We start from the raw sequence: 20,880 nt of genomic DNA, 5'->3' as shown, positions 1-20,880 counted from the left end.
GTGTGTGTGTGTGTGTGTATATATATATATATATATATATATATATATATATATATATATATATATATATATATAAAAATAATGTGCCATTTCATGATAAATCTCATCTCATCCTAAAATAATGTAAAAATAAAAAAATAAGATCCTATGAGCATAATGTGTTCAAACTTTTGACTGGTAGTGTATGCATGTATTCATTCCTAGCAAATCTAATTTTACATGTATTGCATTATTATTATTATTATTATTTTTTAAATGAAATAAAAACAATTCTTGTGGACTAGGAATTTTAAGCCCTACACTGTGTGTGCATGCGTTCATGCGTGTATGTGTGTGTATGTAACATGGTGGCTATGACTGACCTTACTGCAGGCCAGGTGTAGTGCAGTGTTTTTATTGGCATCCTGCAAGGTCAGGTCTGCTTTCGCACTGCTCACCAACAGCTCTGACAAAGGCAGAGAGAGAGACACACACACAAACAGAGCTGAATCACACATTGGGCTTTCCTTAATCATTTCCATTTTCTTCACTACAGCATCATTGTCCAGACTTGATTCAAACTCAGATGTGAAGTTGAAAATGCTTATTCAAATGTGCATTTGCAATTACGTTTCTCTTATGAGCCAAAAATAATCTGCGATATAATTGAATTCAATTGCAAAACAACTGTTTGCACTTTTGTGCAATGGCTGCCGAAATGAATATGCAAAAATCCAGTTGGCATTTCGATTTGATGTTGAAACAGGTCTGATTCAGTCGTACTGAAATTGTGAAATTGTGATTGGACTCTTCTCTTCTGCTCGTGCTATAACTTTCCTAGAAATAAAACATCTTCAGATTTTCATTTCAACAAGACAGAAGTGCCAATCAATCAAGCACAGTGGGCGGGACTTTGTGGTGCAGAGTGTTTCTGAGGAAGTGATGAAATTGGTAGATTCTCTCATGAAGATATAAATATGGAGATAACAATCGCTAAGGTTATTTTAACACTTGCCAAAAAGGACATCTCGCAACTAATTTCTTTATATTGCTGGGAACATTGGAATGGCATTTACTGGAGTTACAAAACCTGAAATATCTCTAAATATACACCATTTCACTACATTTTAATCAGAACCACAGCCCACATGCATGAATAATACAAAGTGCACTTACTGTATGCATAAAAAAAACAAAAACAATCCCACTTACACTATTTCACTTGCTGAAGATCAATATTTATATTTGACCTGCATGAGATTTATATCTAACCTCCATCCCACAGAAGAATACTATATGGGCAAAAGTTTGTCACATCCAGACTGGCCAATAGGACTGAATGCAGGACTGTTGGCTGTGTGCGTGTTTTAGTCACGTGCCACTTTCTCAGAAAACACCTGCCCACTGTGTTGGATTGACAAGTCTAATCCAGGAAATGCTGCCGTTCCTCACCGCAAACAATGACATCCAGCCAGTGGAATTCACGTTAGTGAGAACACTGGCCTCATGGACAGGCTCTGGTTTGGAGATGCCTTACCCACGGCGTTTGTCTGTCCGTTTTCAGCAGCCATCATGAGCGGGGTTTTGCCACTCGAGTCGACACAATTCACCTGGGCGTTCTGTGCTAGCAGAAGTTGCAGACACTCCACGTGATCAGTGAACGCGGCAGCATGGAGGGGAGTCCTGCAGGGATCAAAACAAATCAAGTCTTGCCGCATGTATTATACACATACAGTACATGTCCTAGTAGGGCTGGGCAATAAATCGATATAATACCAATATAGTACTAATGATTATGTAATACCTATGGTATCTCAGAAAAGTGCATGGTCATGCATTTTTTTTTTTTTAAACGTTTTTAATAATTACAAATTAAACATTACTGAATGTTCGCCATTGATTTGACTTTTTTTCAAAGATAAATTTTTTAACTTAATCTTCGGCATTAAAGAAAATTATCGCCAAACTCAGTATAACTTTTTTTGTTCATTACTATCATTTTACAGACAGTTTGAATTTGTTTACAGACAAATTCTATGTTGTGATACGCATTGTGTAGTATCGTGAAGATATATTTTCTATATATCTATGTCCTAGATATATTTATGTCCTAGTTGCTATGACACAATACAAGGTTCAGAGTTAACGCTGATTCCATTTGCTGCTCTCATGCAAAAATGGTTTATGCTTAGAAAAGGGTTGTAAGTCTTGAATATATTCTTGGGTACAGAAGGAAGATATTATGCTATAATAATCTAATCTAATGTGAGACACACAACCAAGATATAGCTTTCTTATTAGTACTCCAAAAACACGCCTTATAACAGGAAGTAGCTTTTACATATTAACCTAAACATCTGATTACTACTTACAAATGAACAAACAAATACGAGTTGTCTTGCCTGTTTTTAGAGTCAGCAGCATTGACGATCACAGGACCCAATGTGTCAATCAACATTTCTGCTGCGCCCTCATTGTCGTTTATCCTACAATTCAAAATAAACACTGAGCTTGTAGCGAGTGCTTAATTCTTCATCTCCCCCCCCAATCCACCCCAAGAACGGTCAGACTTACACGGCACAATGAAGTGGGCTGAAGGAGTTGCCCCCTGCCTTGTGGAACAGCTCTTGTTCCAGCAGCACTTCAACACACGTGTCATGACCTAGATAAGATCAGGAAAAGATAGGCGGAAAGAACTGACATGAGTCATTTGCACTGATAAAATATAACCGTGGAATATAACCTTATCATCAGGGAGTGTGGAGAAAAGAAAAAAAAAAAAAAGGAAAGCTGTGTGTATTTCTGTAGTCACCATTGTAACAGGCCCAATGCAGAGGTGTGTATCCCTGGTTGTCCGTGATGATAGGGATGGAATCCAAAGACTGAGCTGCATGTAGCAGACCACCCAAAACCCCCACGTGGCCACAGGCAGCAGCCAAATGTACAGGAGAGCGCCCTCTACAATCCCGCACCATGAAACTGGCGCTGTGCTGCAGCAAGGCCTCCACACACTCTTCATGCCCAGTCACTGCCTAGAAGAGTCGCCAACACATTCATGGAAATAAATAAATAAATAAATAAATAAATAAGACTGAAAAGTACTGTAAAACTGAGAATATGGCTGCACAATAAGGACTGAACAGATAATGTTTCTTTAATGGATACAAATAGGAAGGCACATATCTCTAGTTGAGAAGAATTATGAATTGAGTGATATGGCTGAGGTTGAGAAACTCTCAGAGACAGAATTCCCACATTGCTGATGCTTCAACCTCTGGGTCACTAGCAGGGTTCATATTTAATTAAGAAAAAAAAAAGAAAAAAGGAAAAGAAAAAAAAAAGGAAACCCCCCCAAAACAACAACATTTGAATACCAAACACAGATATAGATAGATATTTGGAGCATTAAACAGACACAGAGAGTGTCATTGTGTTACACCCTTGCTAAACCGCAGCAGAATGAAAACCAAAACCAAAAATAATGTTGTATGTAAAAGACTTCTTTTCATTGGAAACATAGCCTTTGTTTGATAGGTATGTGTGTCAAATAGAAAGAGACAATTTACCCCTCTGTGTAAAGCCGTGCGGCCCCACTTGTCTTTGGCTTCTACACTGGCTCCTTTATTGAGCAAAGAATACACACAGTCTGTGTGACCATTCAACACAGCCAGCATCAGAGGTGTCCTGGGAAACACAGTTAGCAGCAGATTAATCACAGACAAATCACGGCTTCTCAAATCTGAGAGATTAGTTCAGATTCACTCCTGTTTATACAGTGATCGGAGAGCACTTTCAGCCAGATGGGTTGTGTAATAACAGAGCTTTCTATTGGCACATTCTTTATAGTCTCTGTGGCAATACTGGTGAGGCTATCGTCCCAGGACTGTTTTGATACGAGTCTTGAACACTTGGCTACTACAATAGTCCTTCATGCACAACTGCACATGCAAGGATCGAAAACATGTATTGTGTAATACATTATAATAAACAATCTCTGAAGTTTTTCCAAAGATGGCCTGCCCTTTCAGAGAGAAAACATATTGTTTGAAAAGCAGCTCGGAGTCTTTAGTCGAGGCACTTTTGAGTTTGAATAAGAGCATCAGAATCCTTGCAGACAAAGGAAATCCTGTAACTGGAGCATCACTATAATCACAACAGATTGCTCTGTCTGAATAATACAAGGGCAAATGACTAGTGCAATGAAATGTATAAACAAATCGATAACAGCACAACTTACTGCCCAATACCGTCCTGAATGTCGACTGCGCTCTGTGTGTCAGCATTTCCAATCAATAAACGCAGACAGTCAGAATGGCCGTTTGTGGCTGCAGAGAGGAGAACAACACAGTGGCTATGTTTACAAAGATCTTTCTGATTGCAGATGGCAAAAATAAACTGTTTACTTGTGGGCTAAACTTAGTTTATGTGCACTACAGATGAAATCTCTACCCAATTACAGCGAGAAATGACAAACGGGTTCGGTCATAATGTGTAGCTGATATTAAATCAGAACGTTAGCAGTGTGAAAAATGGCCTGCTTTTGTTTAAAGTTCTTCGCAAAACATCCTTCAGATAAAAAAAAAAAAAAAATGTAAATAATAATAAAATGTGTACGATTAAGTGTGGTGTACACACAAATGCAGGTCTGTTAAACGCAGACTTCCAGTGCAGTTCATTTTGCAGGATTGTAGAGAATCTTGATGGATACCTGCTGCATGGATAGGAGTGCGTTTGTGAGTGTAGTCTTTGACCAGGATGGAGGCTCCTTGGTTGATAAGAACATCCACACACTCTACGTGGCCTTTAAAAGCAGCCAAGTCCAGCGGTGTGTGGCCCTGCGCCGCCCTCACATCCAGATCCAGCAGAGACTGCACGAGCACCTCCAGGGCCTGGTGATGCCCGTGATATGCCTGAAGATGAACAACACTTTGAGAAAGTGTCTCAAGCACAGGACTCTAAGCTTAAATATTCGGCATGTGTTTATACAGTAAATAACAGCAGCAGCGTGATGTATACAGTACATCCAACAACCTGACAGACGTCACGGAATATCATTCACAGTTAATAAGACGTATGATTAATCAAATCCCTCACTACTAGAAGTGTAATCTCTAAATCGGCAGTTTTCGTGTGTGAAACTATACAGCAAATGAGAAATTACGCAACGAGTGGTGCAAGTAGCCACAAGCTTGCCATGTTGCAAGTTCTTGCTTTCCTTCTGTGTTCTCAGTCTGTAGCTGTAGTGTTTTTATTAGACTTTAACAAGCTGATTCAGACCTGCTAATCCCAAACAGGAATAATGATGAATAATTATTAATGCGTTAAACAGTTTAAAAAAAGAAAATAAAAATTTATATATTTATATATATATATATATATATATATATATATATATATATATATATATATTTATATATATATATATATATATATATATATATATATATATATATATATAGCGCAATACATTACTTTTTCAATATATTACATACAGTATTATATTGATCACTGAAAGCAGGACCAAAACACGTTGTCTTCTCACGAGCATATAAAACACAGTCAGTCTTTTTACACAGGAACCATTCAAATCATCCCACATTTTTAAGTGATGATCCGCAGGTAAGCAAGCAGTTCTTAATAACGTTCTAATAAATCATTAACATTCGAATGATTTAGAAGTGTTCGATATGACACTTCATCGTAGCCCTATTTGCTCCTTTTTCGGTCACGATTTTCTGCCTCTTTTTTCCCCCTCTTCTGCCTGAACACAGACAGGAATTCTGGTGGCAGAAATTTCAGAACATCCCTCATAAATATTAACTGATTGCACCTATAGACTTGTCTATTGTTGGTTACGTCAGACCTACATTGATCGATTTTCATTCTTATTAATAAACTCAAAACATTCTCCATTTGCCTCAATGAGGTGTGCGTGTCAATGAGTCGAAGTAATGAACAAGCAAAAGATTACTAATGTGAGATCTGGAAAGGTTCCATGGCTTGTCTGTTAAAATCAGACCAAGAGTCAGTAAATCCAGCTTCAATGTCAGTTGGCTCTTCTGCTAATAAAAGGAGGACTGCTCTTTTGGCATATTTCTGAGTGAGAAAATCAGACTGGTGTACAATGACGTTAAAATGCAGAGTATGCAAAATGTGTGAAGGCTGGCAGGTCTGCTGATTTAAGTAATTTAACCGAATACAAAAACTATAATCTGGTTCTCTTTGCTACTATTCATTTCGCCCTTTAGCTATGTGACACTATTACATTCTCAAATATGTACTTACAGAGAGATGAAGTGGGCTAAGAGGAGCTCGAACATCAGAATCATTGAGGATGTCGGTCCCTGAGGTCTCCATTAGCTAGCACACAATGTGATATAGTAAAAGTTCAAAATGAGTTGTAAGTCAAAACTGACAGAAACTTGATAACAAGTACTCACCACATCTAAAGGGGTTTCACTCGCAATCTGAAAGAAAAAGAAAAGGGGGGGGGGGACGCAATTATTACAGAAAGCTGTATTTAGACAGACGAAGCTCATGTAGATGTCACAGAGCTGTTCTTACCAGCTCGAGACACAGCCGGTGTCCATACGCAGATGCGTAGTGCACTGCATTATAACCCTGATTGTCTCGGATCCCTGGGTTAGCATCGTTCCTCAGCAAATACTCCAGGCACCTGCCATGAACAAACTCATTATATTATATTTAATATTATATATATATATATATATATATATATATATATATATATATATATATATATATATATATACACACACACACACACACACACACACACACACACACAGTGGGGGAAAAAGTATTTGATCCCCTGCTGATTTTGTACGTTTGCCCACTGACAAAGAAATGATCAGTCTATAATTTTAATGGTAGATTTATTTGAACAGTGAGAGACAGAATAACAACAAAAAAATCCAGAAAAACGCACGTCAAAAATGTTATAAATTGATTTGCATTTTAATGAGGGAAATAAGTATTTGACCCCCTCTCAATCAGAAAGATTTCTGGCTCCCAGGTGTCTTTTATACAGGTAACGAGCTGAGATTAGGAGCACACTCTTAAAGGGAGTGCTCCTAATCTCAGTTTGTTACCTGTATAAAAGACACCTGTCCACAGAAGCAATCAATCAATCAGATTCCAAACTCTCCACCATGGCCAAGACCAAAGAGTTCTCCAAGGATGTCAGGGACAAGACTGTAGACCTACTCAAGTCTGGAATGGGCTACAAGACCATTGCCAAGCAGCTTGGTGAGATATATCCCTCACTGTATATATACACACACATACACACATACATATACATACATATCTACACCTGCAGTTAAAGTAAAGTGCTGTTCTCCAGACACATAAGCAAATCCAGTCTATCCTGTGACTTACTTTCCATCAGCGTCAGAAGCAGCAGCGTAGTGCAGGGGAGTACAGCCCCTTTTGTCCAGGTCGTTGACGCTGGCTCCTGAACCCACCATAGCAAATAGGCACTGATAGTTACAGTTTGCAGCTGCGTAGTGCAACGGCGTCCTGGGAAGAGCATGGCATGTTTAAAGTAAAGACAATGACTATGTTTACATGGACAGCAGTAATCTAATTATTGACCTTACTGTTTACATGAGTCGCTTTTAGAATATTCCTTTCATGTTCCCATTTTACGTTATAGAACATAGATCGATTAACGGCACAAGTCATTACGTCACCACGGCACGCTGTCCGCTCCAGAATTTCACGTATCAACATACAGTTGGTATTCGTTATGGTACGGTACACACGATACCGTTTTGGGTGTTTCATTTTTAATTTTACGAAAGCTTCAAGTAATTATTTATCATGCTATATGTGCAAATAGACGACTGCTTGAAGCCATGAGCTCCGTACGAAACCGTGTACTTAACTGTTATATAATAACCGAAATACATGTATTTCGCCTACTATATAATAGGCAAATACGCGGTTTGGGACGAAGCCGTGCTCTCGTTTGCCATCAAACGGCCGTGTGTACGTGTCTTGTCGCAAAATGTGGAGAAAACTCCCACACGACGTTAGCAGTGTGATTAAGGTGTGTAGGTGTCTATAATGCACTTCAATAACGCAACTAAAATAGGAATACTCCGCATGTCTTAATTCGATTTGTGTTTACTTCGAGTATGACTTTAGTCAGATTAAGGTCATCAATAATCACTGTTTACATGCTAGTTTCTTAATCAGAGTATCGTCTTAATATCGGAATATTGTTGTCCATGTAAACATCCTGAATGATGTAATCTACAAACACATTATAAAAAGGAGTTATGAGTATTCATTGTTATGACCATTCTTTTAGTAACTAATGGATTATGGTCAACACTTTCCTAGAAGACAGTACAGACTTGATGCAAGGGGCAAACAGTAAGCATTTAAAAGAGCCTTTACAGAAAGAAGACGAACATGACAGGCAACATGGTCTATGCACCGGTCCTATACATAAAGCTATAGAATACAATTTGGAAGATAATCTTGACAGTTTGACCGCAGGAGCAGAATAACTCTGTTAACTCACCTCCCAAAACGGTCTTTCTTGTTAAAATCTGCCCCTGTATTGAGGAGAAGATTCAGACAGTCCAGATTCCTGTAGAGGTCAATTAAATCGTTTGAATTAGTAAGGCAAGCTCCCAAAAATGTTTCATACAATTCACAAGTTAACCAACATTCAGAAAGAAGAAATAGTAAAATCTCTGACCCTCCAGCTGCTGCAGCATGTAAACAGGTCCTTCCGAATTCATCAGGAGTGTCTATATCAAAGCCTGTGAAAGCCAGAGAGGAGTCAGGGCACTGAAGAAGAAACTCGAGAGACTAGTGCATAAGGTGCAACGTATGCTGAGGTGGATCACGAAAACCTTTTGATATCCCCATTCTAGATCTCCAGCGTGCCTCGGATCTAGCGTTGTTGTCCTGACCTACATGCGTGTACTCCCTTGTCATTGTTCCCATTTTGTCTAGTTAAAGAAATGAGCAACTAGGAAAGCTCCACTACTTCCCAAGGAAATCGTCTTGGTGGTCATAGAATCGCAGTTAATGTAAACTTTCTTTTTGTTTACATTAACCACCACTTTTTAAAATCTCTCACAGTACAAACTGATCTGAATTCTTCCTAAAGCCATGTTACACTGTTAGATTCTATTATTTGTCACACTGTACAAGACATCGGCACAATTCGATAACAGACAGGATGATAATGTGTTCTTCATGGCAGAGTATACAGTGAAGATCCCAGGCCACCACGGTGTGACCAAAAGTTTGTGGATACCTCTCCAGCTATTATATATATTTTTCATATACAAAACTATATTGTAAGGTATGTATATTAAGTCAGGCTCTGACATTGTAGATCCAGCAAGATGTACCTTTTCTTCTTCTACTAGGCTCAGTGAAGACAGTATGTAGGTGATGTAAACCACATTAACTGAACTGAGACATCATTCTGTGATTAAAAAGCTAGTGTGGACTTAAACACTGGTTAGAAAGATATTCTGTGAGACTCGTTTGATACAGATGACAGATCCATGAGATGCCTTAGCGTTAATGCAGTTTTCATTTAACTTACATCTATGGACTAAAGTATTGGACAGATGGTTTACCAGAGGACAGCAGTTTACGGCAGCAGTCCGAGAAACCGCTAAGAGCGGCTAAATGCAGAGGAAACATGCCATGGACACCTCTCCTACAAAACAAAAGAAAGAATAAATAAGAAACACAGTGGTTACAATATATTTATTAATGTGCTACCATGCTGCATTCAGTGCTACATGGTTCAGAGTGGGAGGGCTGGCAAGAAAGGAAGACGACGACGACGACGACAGTTTCTTGTGAAAATAAGGCAAAATTTGAGATTTTGTAAGTATTTTAAGTCATCGCAAGGTGAAAGGAAAACATAAAGCCAGGGTAAACATTTGGATATTTTGCTACTTACATACACAAACAAATGACATGCTAGAAATATAGGGCAATTACAACTAATGGTTAGCAAAATAATATCCACAATAACTACAGTAATAATACTGTATGGTACCATGTGTGCCCGATGAACAGTTACAGAACTAGCAGTCTTTATAATACAAAATAAACATACTTGATTACAGGCTGCAGTTCCGGCTTTGTCTAATTTACATAAGGGAAAGCGAGCTATAAACCTTGCCAAACAAAATCTGTGGTAATAACAGTAACCAAAATAATGCAAAAATTAAGACAAGTTGAGTAATTACGGTTTCGAAAGGTTGCCATATTAATCACCGCAACGTCATATTTACACTTACGGAGCACTTTATTTGGAACGCCTGTACATCTACAAATTCATCATGTGTCAGCAGTGCAATGCATAAAATCATGCAGAAACGGGCCAGCAGCGTCGGGTCATTTTGGGACTGCAATTACCACATGCAGTTTTGCACTCGGGTCTCCTTCGGTGAACAGTGGACCAGTTCAACAAACAGACTTCATGTAAAAACCATAATGAGCTTTCTTTTACTTTTACACTCTCCGTTGTTATCCAGATGAGGATGGGTTCCCTTCTGAGTCTGGTTCCTCTTAAGGTTTATTCCTCATATCATCTTAGGGAGTTTTTCCTTGCCACCATCACCACCGGCTTGCTCATTAGGGATAAATTCACACACTTAAAATCTGTATTAGATAACTGCATGAATATGCAGGTGTACAGGTGTTCCTAACAAAGTGCTCGGCGAGTGGATATTCGAATTCCCCTTTCTACATGCAGTATGCTTGCAATGATCAGTGACAATTACAAGTACATTTATACATGCTCATGCAATCGTAACATAGAGTGAGCTTCAGTTAAGGACTAATATGACGGGCTCTGAAACTGGAGCAGTTCTAAAGGGCATACAGAGACCACTCACTTTGAAGTGTCAGCTCCATTGGTAATGAGCGTGTTGATGAGGAGCTCATGTCCGTAGCGTGCTGCAATGTGTAGAGGTGTGTTGCCGTTTTTATCTTCACAGTCTATCTCAGCACCTGCGTACGAAACCCCAGAGACAACTCATTACTTTGTGAATGGAAAGGGGAAAATATCTCTTCCACTTAAAATGGCATTTTGAAAGAGTAATTCTAGTGGGGGCATTACCCAGTGTCACTATATGCAACACCAGCCATCGCACACCTCGATGGAACTGCTGGAGGGGAGGAGTTATGAATCTAAAAGATACATTTTTCTCAGATACTTGGCAAACAAAATGAGCGACTCCACTCACTCTGCAGAATAAATTTGTCCTCAACAAAACCGGATGCGAGTTAAGTATTTCTGCACTATGTTTATTTTGCTGAGCTAATACAATTTATTTGATTCTATACAGCGTAATGGACATTTATTATAATCGGACAGTCCAATAAAGACAATTCGCAAAATTTATTTATTTACTCATAGTAAGCACGCATTCAAATTAAGTTCTCTGCTCCGGTGGAAAAAAGTTAGTAGTAGTGGAAGTGTGAAGTGAAAAGCTTTTTTGACCTGCAAAAAACACTATCACCATTATATAACACAATACTTTATATTTACCGCTTGAAAACCATAAAGATGGCTATGGACCTCAATTCACATGAACAGTTATGCTATGATGGCTAGGACTACCACTAATTGCTATTATAGCTTTAGGACTGCATTTGCCGCAAACAGTTTTGCACTCAAGTCTCCATCAGTGAACCGTGGAGAAGTTCAACAAAACAGAGTGCATGTAAAAACTGTAATAAATGTATTTTACAAATACATACATTTAACATCTATATCCTGAATTGATACATTTCTGTAAAGCTGCTTTTAGGACAATGTCCATTGTTAAAAGCGCTATACTGAATTCAACTATATAGCAAAATGTATTTGGACACCTGACCATCACACCCATATGTGGGTCTTCCCCAAACTGTTGGCACAAAGTTGGATGTCATTGCATGCTTACAAATTCCCTTCAATGGAACCAAGGGGCTCAAACATGTTCCAGCATGAACATGAATGCCTCTGTGCACAAAGCAAGCTCCATGGAGTTATGGTTTGCCAAGGTTGGCGTGGAAGAGCTCAAGTGACTTGCACAGAGCCCTGACCTCAACCCCACTGAGCACCATTGGATTGTGCTGGAATGTCGACTGCTTGCCAAGCCTCCTCACCCAACATCAGTGCCTGACCTCAGTAATGCTCATGTGACTAAGTGGGTAAATCCCCATAACCACGTTCCAAAATCAGGTGGAAATCCTTCCCAGAAGAGTGGAGGATATTATAACAGCAAAAGGAGGACTACATTTGGAATGGAATGATATGCGTATGACAGTCAGGTGTCCACAAACCTTTGGCCATATAGTGTATATATAAAGATTGTAGCTCCATTTCTGGAAGATGATTTACAGTGGTAAAGCTCAATAAACTGCAACAAATGATGTATTAAGGCATATAAATCAGATAGCCTTTTTTTAGTTTTTCACTATATTACACTCACTGTCCATTTTATTAGGAACATTGCACATTCATGCAGTTAACAAATCGGCCAATCATGTGGCAGCATCACAATACAAAAACAAACAAACAAACAAACAAAAAAAAACATGCACATATACCAGTCAAACATGTTCAATGTTCACATCAAACATCAGAATGAAGAAAAAGTGCGATCGCTGTAACTTTAACCATGGTATGGTTGTTGGCGTGGCACGGCTAGCTGAGCAGGTTTTTCATTTTTAGAAACTGCTTATCCCCTGGGATTTTCACACACAACAGTCTCTAGATTTTACCCGGAACGGTGCAGAAAATGGCAATGAAAACAAAAATAACCCCCAAACATCCTGTGTGTGGAGGGTCTGCAAGCTGAAACACCGTGTTGATAAGAGAGTTCAGAGGAGAATGAACAGACTGGTCTGAGCTGCCAGGAAGTCTAGAGTAACTCAAATAAGCACTGTTTACAACCAAGGTGAGCAGAACGGCATCTCAGAACGCACAACACATCAAACCTTGAGGTGGATGGGCTACAACAGCAGAAGACGACGTCAGGTTACATTCCTGGTGTAGCACATCCGCCTCAAGGTTCGATGTTTTGTGCATGCTGAGATGCTTTTCTGCAGTTCAAACCAATCTGGCCATTTTCCTTTGACCTCTCTCCTCATCAACAAGGCATTTCCACCCACAGAACTGTTACTCACTCAATACTTTTTTGTTTTTCCACACCATTCTCAGTAAACTCCAGAAACTGTTAAGTGTGAAAATCCCAGATGATCAGCAGTTTCTGAAATACTCAAACCAGTCCATCTTGCACAAACAACCATGTCATGGTTAAAGTCACTGAGATCACATTTTTCCCCCTATTCTAATGATTTGATGTTTACATTAACTGAAGCTCTTGACTTGTATATGCATGATTTAATACATGGAGCTGTTGCCACATGACATAGGTTCCTAATAATGTGGACTGTGAGTGTTCATTTACAGAGGCATCATTTTTGGTGATCTCTCACAACTGTGGGATTGACGAGCACGTGTGTGACAGCTGGCGGAAATTAAAAGATGTCAAAGTTTTTGACAGTGTAGGAAAGAAGTAATCCACCTACTGATGTTTCAGTGGATCTCTTGCATGTAAGGACAACTTATTTTATACAATTCAATTTTTTAAACCCACAGCTTCGCTAAACACATGCCATATACAGGCTGTTCAAGAGATTCAAGAAAGAGGGGAGTCCTAAAATCAACGGTATATGGATTACCCATTACCCACCGTTCTGAATGAGTGCTTGTGATCGGGAGAACCGCCCGTGGATTGCAGTCATGTGCAAGGGAGTTTTCCCATCTTTGCTCTGTAAAGGTGAAATGTTAAAAACAAAATGTTCGACAGAACTGAAATTTGCACATACTCATTCCATGAGATCAGACCTTGTAAAGAAAATTACAGAGTGCAGTAAGACAGGCTTCGGCACGCATGATATCAGAAAAACGCGGTCCGTGTAAACCTCTGACCTTGATGTTGACGTCGGCTCCATTCCCCACGAGCAGCTCGAGACAGAGCGCGCCGTGCCGTGAGGCAGCCGTGAAGTGCAGAGGCGCGAAACCCTTCTCGTTCACCTGGTTGACGTTGGCCCCACATTCTATCAGCTCGTTCACCACCACATCCTGCCCATTATAGCAGGCCACGTGCAGTGGCGTGTTCCCGTATGCATTCGGCTCATTGATCTAAAGAGAGCACACACGGTCAGAACATTCAACAAAATCTGACCGATATTAAACCAAAATAATAACAACTCTAGTTTAATTGGAAATTTATCAAATATATTGAAATAACTGGAAACACCCAGGCTATAATACAGTACTGTTAAGCATAAACTACCATATGTGCTTTGTATGGTGTTTTATAGGATTTTCTTTTTCTTTTAATTAACTTTCTCACCATGTAGCAGTTTGGTTGCATCTGGTGTTTTAAATACACTTTAAGATCACAAACAAGTGACACATAAATGGTGATTTAATGCTTGTATGTTAATCCTAGACCCATCTAGGCCATGATCGTCTCCTAGTCCTGGTGACTCAATGCACTCAGTTTTTACTTATACCCATGAGACAATTATTTTAGAAGCCTTTATTTGTCACATATACATTATAGCATGGTGAAATTCTTTTTTCGCATTTCCCAGCTTGCTACGAATCTAGGGTCAGAGTGCACGGTCAGCCGTGATACAGCGTGCCTGGAGCAGAGAGGGTTAGGGACCTTGCTCAAGGACCCAACAGTGGCAGCTTGATGATGCTGGGGCTTGAACACCTGACCTTCTGGTCAATAACCCAGAGCCTTAACCACTGCTTAACACTGTAGCTAGCTGACTAATTTCTACAAGGTGAATTGGATGAAAAAGGTCATGAGTTTTTGAAAGCTCAGTATTGCGATTCTAGAGGACCAGATGAAAGATGGCAAACCCCTTCCAAATATTATGCTGCTACACTCCTATGCAAATTCTACAGGTGATAGCAATAGCACATCAGACATGTAAAAAAAACACAAACAAAAAAACCCCCAAAAAGTAATTTACAAACACTGTACAACCTGATTTTACAGTATTTGCTCTTAATAAAGTCGACACATTAAAATCTCCGTAAAGTGCTTTGAAACTCGTAGCGTTATTCAGCGTGTTAATGAAACTTAACATAAACAGGAAGTCAGGGCGGGACATAGAGTGCCTCCTCCCCCTTTTTAAATAGCTAACAGCCTCACAGCCCGGGCTTAGCCATATCTGACAGTTAGTACTATGGAAAATGCCAATCACAAAGCCATGAGCTGGCACAAATACCTCCTTCTTCAAGGTGAATTAATTCAAGTAATTTCCTTCTTAAACAACTCACAGCTGTAAAACTGAATAAAACGCACACGCTCGAACAGCCAAAGACATATTTTTATGACCCGTGCTTGCCGATATGATTTGTCTCGCTCGACAACGGCAGCTTTGGCAAGGTGATTTTTATAACGTTGGGGGCGGGACACTTCAGATTCTAGAGTGCGTTCGATTGGACAGCAAATCTGCTGAGATTTATGTGAAGTGCAGGATGATGTCATCAAAACTGTTGAGCCGCATTGGTGGTAGAGTGAGACTGTAAATGTTGAACGCATGTATCTTCTAAATGCAAATTTTGTCACAGTTTTGGAGAACACTGTAAGGCTAACATATTCATATGAAACGCCACAAAACTACAATTTTGATTTCATGGGGACCTTAATTCAAACAAGCAAACTGCAAGATTCTAGATATGGGAACCCACATTAATGATAATCTTTGGCTTTTCCAACTGTTGTTCCTGGTAACATCACCCTACAGCTATTCATATTTTCTATGGCTTTCCATGTTATGCATTATCATGAGACTCACATCCACTCCCAGGTCTAACAGGTATTTCACCACGCTAATCATCCCACTAGAGGCTGCTGCATGCAGAGGTGTATAGGCCTTCTTATCTTTACACGTCACCTCGGCACCATGAGATACTAACAGCTTCACCACCTCCAAATGACCTGAGAGAGAAGGGAGTTTGACAGAGTAAGAGATGTAGCGTCACAGTGCAGACTTTAGACTTACAGAGTCTATACACTAACACAAAATAACCATGTACAATATCAGGGAAAGAGGTTGTAGAGGAGACAAAATCTTACCCATGTATGCGGCCCAGTGGATTGCCCGCCGGTCCTTTTTATCAAACGCATTAATGTTCGCTCCTCTGGACAGCAATAATCTTACCATCTGAAAACAAATGGTATACTCTATTATCTACACTGAAGGCTTCTAATGTACAGATGGAAAGCCATAGGAGCCAAGTGTAGACTAACCTCAAGATGGCCGCTGAAGGCAGCGTGGTGCAGTGCAGTGCGGCCTGCCCGGTCTGACACATTCACATTGCTCAGCAAAGGCACCAGCGCCTCAGCGCAGCGCACTGCTTTGTTAGCTGCAGCTACATGCAGTGGCGTCTGCCAGTTCTTATCCCGTGCGTTCACATCAGCAGAATGCTTCAACAGCACCTGCACTGCCTCCTGCAAAGGGGGAGCATGGAGAAACACACAGCAGTGTGTCTTAACTGCAGGAAGTACCGTGTGCACTATATAGAGTGAAATGTGTAGAAAGTGTATTTTTCAGGAGAAAGCATTACCTCACTGCATGAAGCTACTGCTCGATGCAGAGGAGTCAACCACTTATTGTCTTTGGCATTTACTCTCGCCCCTATGGAAAGGCAAGACCAGCATTCATCACAGCAAACTCGAAGCAAACTTTTCAGAATAATTAATGAGATATTAAGAGATGCGTTCTTTTCCTTCATCAGAGCAAAAGTACTCACCTGATAAAATCAGGAGCTCTATGATTTCAGCATCTCCTAGGTACGCAGCAGCATGAAGCGGAGTTCTTTTCTCGTTATCCTACGGTATAAAGGAAGACACTGTGTGACCGTACTTTTCAATGAGAAAAAAAAAAAGAAAAGCAGGAATGCCCTAAATTTTTAAGCCAACAAAAATGATCATTAGAGAAATACATTTTGACTGCAACAGTAAAAAAACAACAAAACAAAACAAAAAAACCCTGTAACAATGCTGTTTGCTCAGGTTTTATCTTTTATAGAATTGATTTTTCAGATTGGTTTTGTGAAGAAATGTCCTATTAAATGAATGCAAGTCTCAATACTAAAATGGATTGTTGTTATTTGGTAGCTTTACAATATTCAGGGTTTTCAGGGAGTTTAAATAACAAAAAAAACAAACAAACAAAAAAAAAGATGCCCCTCTTGGTCATTACTTTTCAGAATATATTCCATAGATAGTTTTACCCAGGGGTTTTTAATTTCAGTGCATCGTTAAGGAAAAAAAGGGTGATTGACTAAAACCTTACCTGCACATTTACATCCTCTTTCTTGAATATGAGGGACCGCACTTCATCAGGGTCAACGTTGAAAATAGCTTTGAGCAGGGGAGGCTGAAAGATGAGAGAGTAATTTGCTAGTTAATCAAAAATATATATATATCCTTAACGCATTCGTGGAAAGAGTATCTTAGAACATGGAATATTTACTGTAAACTTTATGATGCTCTTCAAACAAAACAAAAAATGAACAGAAAACATAGATCATATTGCTCCTTAACATGACTGAGCATTTTTTCTAGATGTTCAGCTGGTGAAATGTGAGCAGATTAGTGGGGAATGATTTATCCACCACTATTTTTCCTATTTGTCTGAGCGTAATTTAAAAAAAACCTGAAGACGTTTAGAGCTGGGAAAGCCATTGGATTTGGATGCAAGATTATGAGAAAAGAATTTTGTCCTTTACAGGCATACTCCCTTGCATTTCCTGTCAAGAGACTAATATTAATGAATTACAATATGACCAGAGAAACGAACTCCCAAGTTCAACTTGAAGTCAAAAAGGCCCGACTAGATTTCCCTCTTTCACCATGTTCCTCATGAGCAATACCAGGAGAAAAAAAATTCAGAGAAATATAAATGTTTTAGTTAGAGATGCACAGATACTAAATTTCTCAGCCGATACGATAACCGATTATTCAGAGTGATATCGGCCGATAACGATAGTTCTGCCTTTTATACCTTCTTGTAAATTAATAATAATTAATTCCACAATTCTCTTAGAAATGCAAATAAAAACTTTATTCTCTCAATTTCAGCAAGTTGTTTCACAGTAACTGGTCTCATAAACAGAAAACACATTCATCTTCAGAATTTAGTTCATGTGTTCATGTTAATTAGAGTAAAGTAAGATTTCTGAACTTATTGAATGTTATTAATTCATATTAACATTGACTGAATTCTAAAAAACCTCCTGTTAGTCTCACATTCACTCACCACTAACAAAAGCATTTCTACTGCATCATTGAACATCAACTTTTTTTGATGATATTAACTCAGTAACAGGATACGAAATGTACTACTCTGCGAATATATTTTTCTGTGCAATACAGACTTTGTCAACTCATCTTCATTTAAATCTTTCGTCAGTGTACTGCCGCTTTAATTTGGCACGAGTAGCTCGAGCAGCGCGGCAAAAAAAAAATTAAATTAGACTTGTAGACTTAGAATTAGCACTCATTCATTAACATGCAAACTGAAAAAAATAAGCATTGCTTCTGCTCTGCTGCAGCGTGCGGTGTAAACTTTTAGCAGTGCAGAGCTTATAAACTGCAGCTTTGTCGCTATTGTCACACAATTCAAAGTAATTCCCCACAAGAGACATTATCTTTACACACAGCACGAATTCCAGGTGTTTTCCTGCACTCTTTTGATTGACAGGAGATAATCAGCCCTGATCATCGGATGTTTTTAAACTATCGGCCGATGGGGTGAAAAATTACCTTTATCGGCTGATACGTCAGTGCAGCTCTAGTTTTATTAATTAACTCGGCCCTCCATTACACATACAGCTAATCAGATCTCATGTTAACATGAGTGCGTATAGAGTCAAGGAGGAGCATATAGTTGTGCTCATAAATAAATGTTAATAATAAAATAAGCAAATTTGAGGGATCATAAAACTATATTGTATTTTTTATTTTCATTTAGTTCTTCCCTGAATAAGCAATTTCACATACCAGATGTTTACATATAGTCCACAAGACACAATAATAACTGAATTTACACAATGGTCCTGAGCAGTTAATCTGCCCACTGTTCTTCACAAAGTCCTGCATGTTCTTTGCTTTTCCAGCATCTTCTGCAAATGTGACCCCTTTTCATCAGCGGCTATATGATTCTGAGATCTTTTCACACTCAGGACAACTGAGGGACTCGTACACAACTATTACAAAAAGTGCAAACATTCACTGATACTCAAGAAGGCAACACGATACATTAACAGCCGGGTGTGTAAACTTTTTAACAGGATACTCGGTGTAAATTGTGTAAATCAGAAGCTACACGGGATATTTACTGTACGTTTCCCAAAAGACAGTATAAGAATTTACGCCGATCATCCTGTCCAAACGTATGTATGTAAATTTATGAGCACAACTGTACACGCAGGCCTGGGAAAGAGAATTTAACTGCATTTTGTTCTAAAATCATTCTGATTCAGGTCCTAATCACAGGTATTATCAGCCAAAATGATCTGTTTACTCCAGACGACCAGACACAGCGTTTCCCCACACCTAGATGATAGCTGGGCAAAGTGTTCAGTAAGGATGGGCGATTCAGAATTTAAACCACAGCACGATATTTCATTTCTTTTTTACAGTAATATGATAGGACAATTGTCACATTCAACACACTATTTTTGGGCCATGAGTCACATCATCATACAGCCTTGAGGGCCATGCAAACACGAAAATTGATCCAAAAAAGCCAAACTTCATCCTGACCATCAAACACTAAACTATACTAAGTGAGTAGGCTACGTGGTGACACTTGGTGCGCTCTTTCGGCTGTCCCGGACTGTTTATAACCCGACATTGACTGATTAGTGAGGACAGGCTCAGGAGTACACTGCTCATTTGGGAGTGAAAACATCAATCTACAAATGTTCCTTTGCACTTCCTGCTCCTGCATGAGAGAGAAGATTTCTGAAGGCAACCTGAACTGTCTTAGATAATATCCTGTATGATTTCCACTTGCACCAGTGCAAACACCGCTCTGCCTCTGCTCTGCGGTCAGTGTGTGACATGAACCTTGCAAAATCTTACAGAGACAACACTTATTCTTTTCTGGATCTTCAAAGAAATCTGGATCAATCATTATATTGCCAAAAGTAAATGCACACCCGACCATCGACCATCTTATCCAGATGTGTCCATGTGCAACAACACAAAGTTGGTCCATCCTTTAAAGTTAAAATAACTTTTCTGAGAGGGTTTTCACTAGATTTTGGAGTGTGGCTGTGGGGATTTACCCATTCACACACAAGAGAATCAGACACTGATGTCGAGGGAGAAGGTCTGGTGCACAGTCAGTGTTCCAATTCATCCCAAAGGTGTTCAGTGCGGTTGATGTCAAGACTCGGACCACTCAATTTCTCCTACACGAACCTTGGCAAACCATGTCTTTATAAACCTCGCTTTGTGTGTCATGCTGGAACATGTTTGGTCCCATTAGTTCCAGTGAAGAGAAACTGCAAGTCTACAGGACACAATTGTGTGCTTCCGATTTTGTGGCACAGTGTGGGGAAGAACCACATATGGGTGTGATGGTCACGTGTCAGACTTCTGGCCATATAGTGTACAATCAGGAACTGTATGGAACATTATATACTTCATTTTAATGACAGCATTCCATGTCTTGATGAGAACTAATTGCAGAAGTAGTAACTCTGATACGGGGGCAGAATGGTGCTGCAGCAGCATTAGCACCTTAGAGCTCCAGGTTCAATCGTGAGATTGGGTTACTGTGTGAGGAGTTTCA

General features: G+C 39.4%; 1 protein-coding gene across 2 annotated transcripts in view; it reads right to left on the bottom strand.

The window, feature by feature from the left end:
* ankrd28b (ankyrin repeat domain 28b) overlaps positions 1–20,880 on the bottom strand; it is a 32,026-nt gene that overhangs the window by 3,129 nt on the left and 8,017 nt on the right. For both annotated transcript variants that reach the window (XM_053681328.1, XM_053681324.1), the window contains exons 2-25: positions 17,371–17,454; positions 16,826–16,904; positions 16,640–16,710; positions 16,323–16,523; positions 16,149–16,236; positions 15,868–16,010; positions 13,976–14,188; positions 13,737–13,815; positions 10,887–11,001; positions 9,612–9,694; positions 8,714–8,777; positions 8,534–8,602; positions 7,381–7,521; positions 6,544–6,655; positions 6,420–6,446; positions 6,265–6,339; positions 4,688–4,889; positions 4,217–4,304; positions 3,546–3,663; positions 2,792–3,011; positions 2,554–2,641; positions 2,382–2,465; positions 1,517–1,662; positions 363–445 (exon numbers count right to left, since the gene is read on the bottom strand). In XM_053681328.1, the coding sequence (XP_053537303.1) occupies positions 363–445; positions 1,517–1,662; positions 2,382–2,465; positions 2,554–2,641; positions 2,792–3,011; positions 3,546–3,663; positions 4,217–4,304; positions 4,688–4,889; positions 6,265–6,339; positions 6,420–6,446; positions 6,544–6,655; positions 7,381–7,521; positions 8,534–8,602; positions 8,714–8,777; positions 9,612–9,694; positions 10,887–11,001; positions 13,737–13,815; positions 13,976–14,188; positions 15,868–16,010; positions 16,149–16,236; positions 16,323–16,523; positions 16,640–16,710; positions 16,826–16,904; positions 17,371–17,454 (2,673 nt within the window). The remainder of the gene's footprint in view (positions 1–362; positions 446–1,516; positions 1,663–2,381; positions 2,466–2,553; positions 2,642–2,791; positions 3,012–3,545; positions 3,664–4,216; positions 4,305–4,687; positions 4,890–6,264; positions 6,340–6,419; positions 6,447–6,543; positions 6,656–7,380; positions 7,522–8,533; positions 8,603–8,713; positions 8,778–9,611; positions 9,695–10,886; positions 11,002–13,736; positions 13,816–13,975; positions 14,189–15,867; positions 16,011–16,148; positions 16,237–16,322; positions 16,524–16,639; positions 16,711–16,825; positions 16,905–17,370; positions 17,455–20,880) is intronic.

This window comes from Ictalurus punctatus, chromosome 1 (genome assembly GCF_001660625.3).
Source record: "Ictalurus punctatus breed USDA103 chromosome 1, Coco_2.0, whole genome shotgun sequence".
Taxonomy (NCBI): domain Eukaryota; kingdom Metazoa; phylum Chordata; class Actinopteri; order Siluriformes; family Ictaluridae; genus Ictalurus; species Ictalurus punctatus.
The sequence above is the reverse complement of the archived record's forward strand: the minus strand, read 5'-3'. Positions and strand labels throughout refer to the sequence as shown.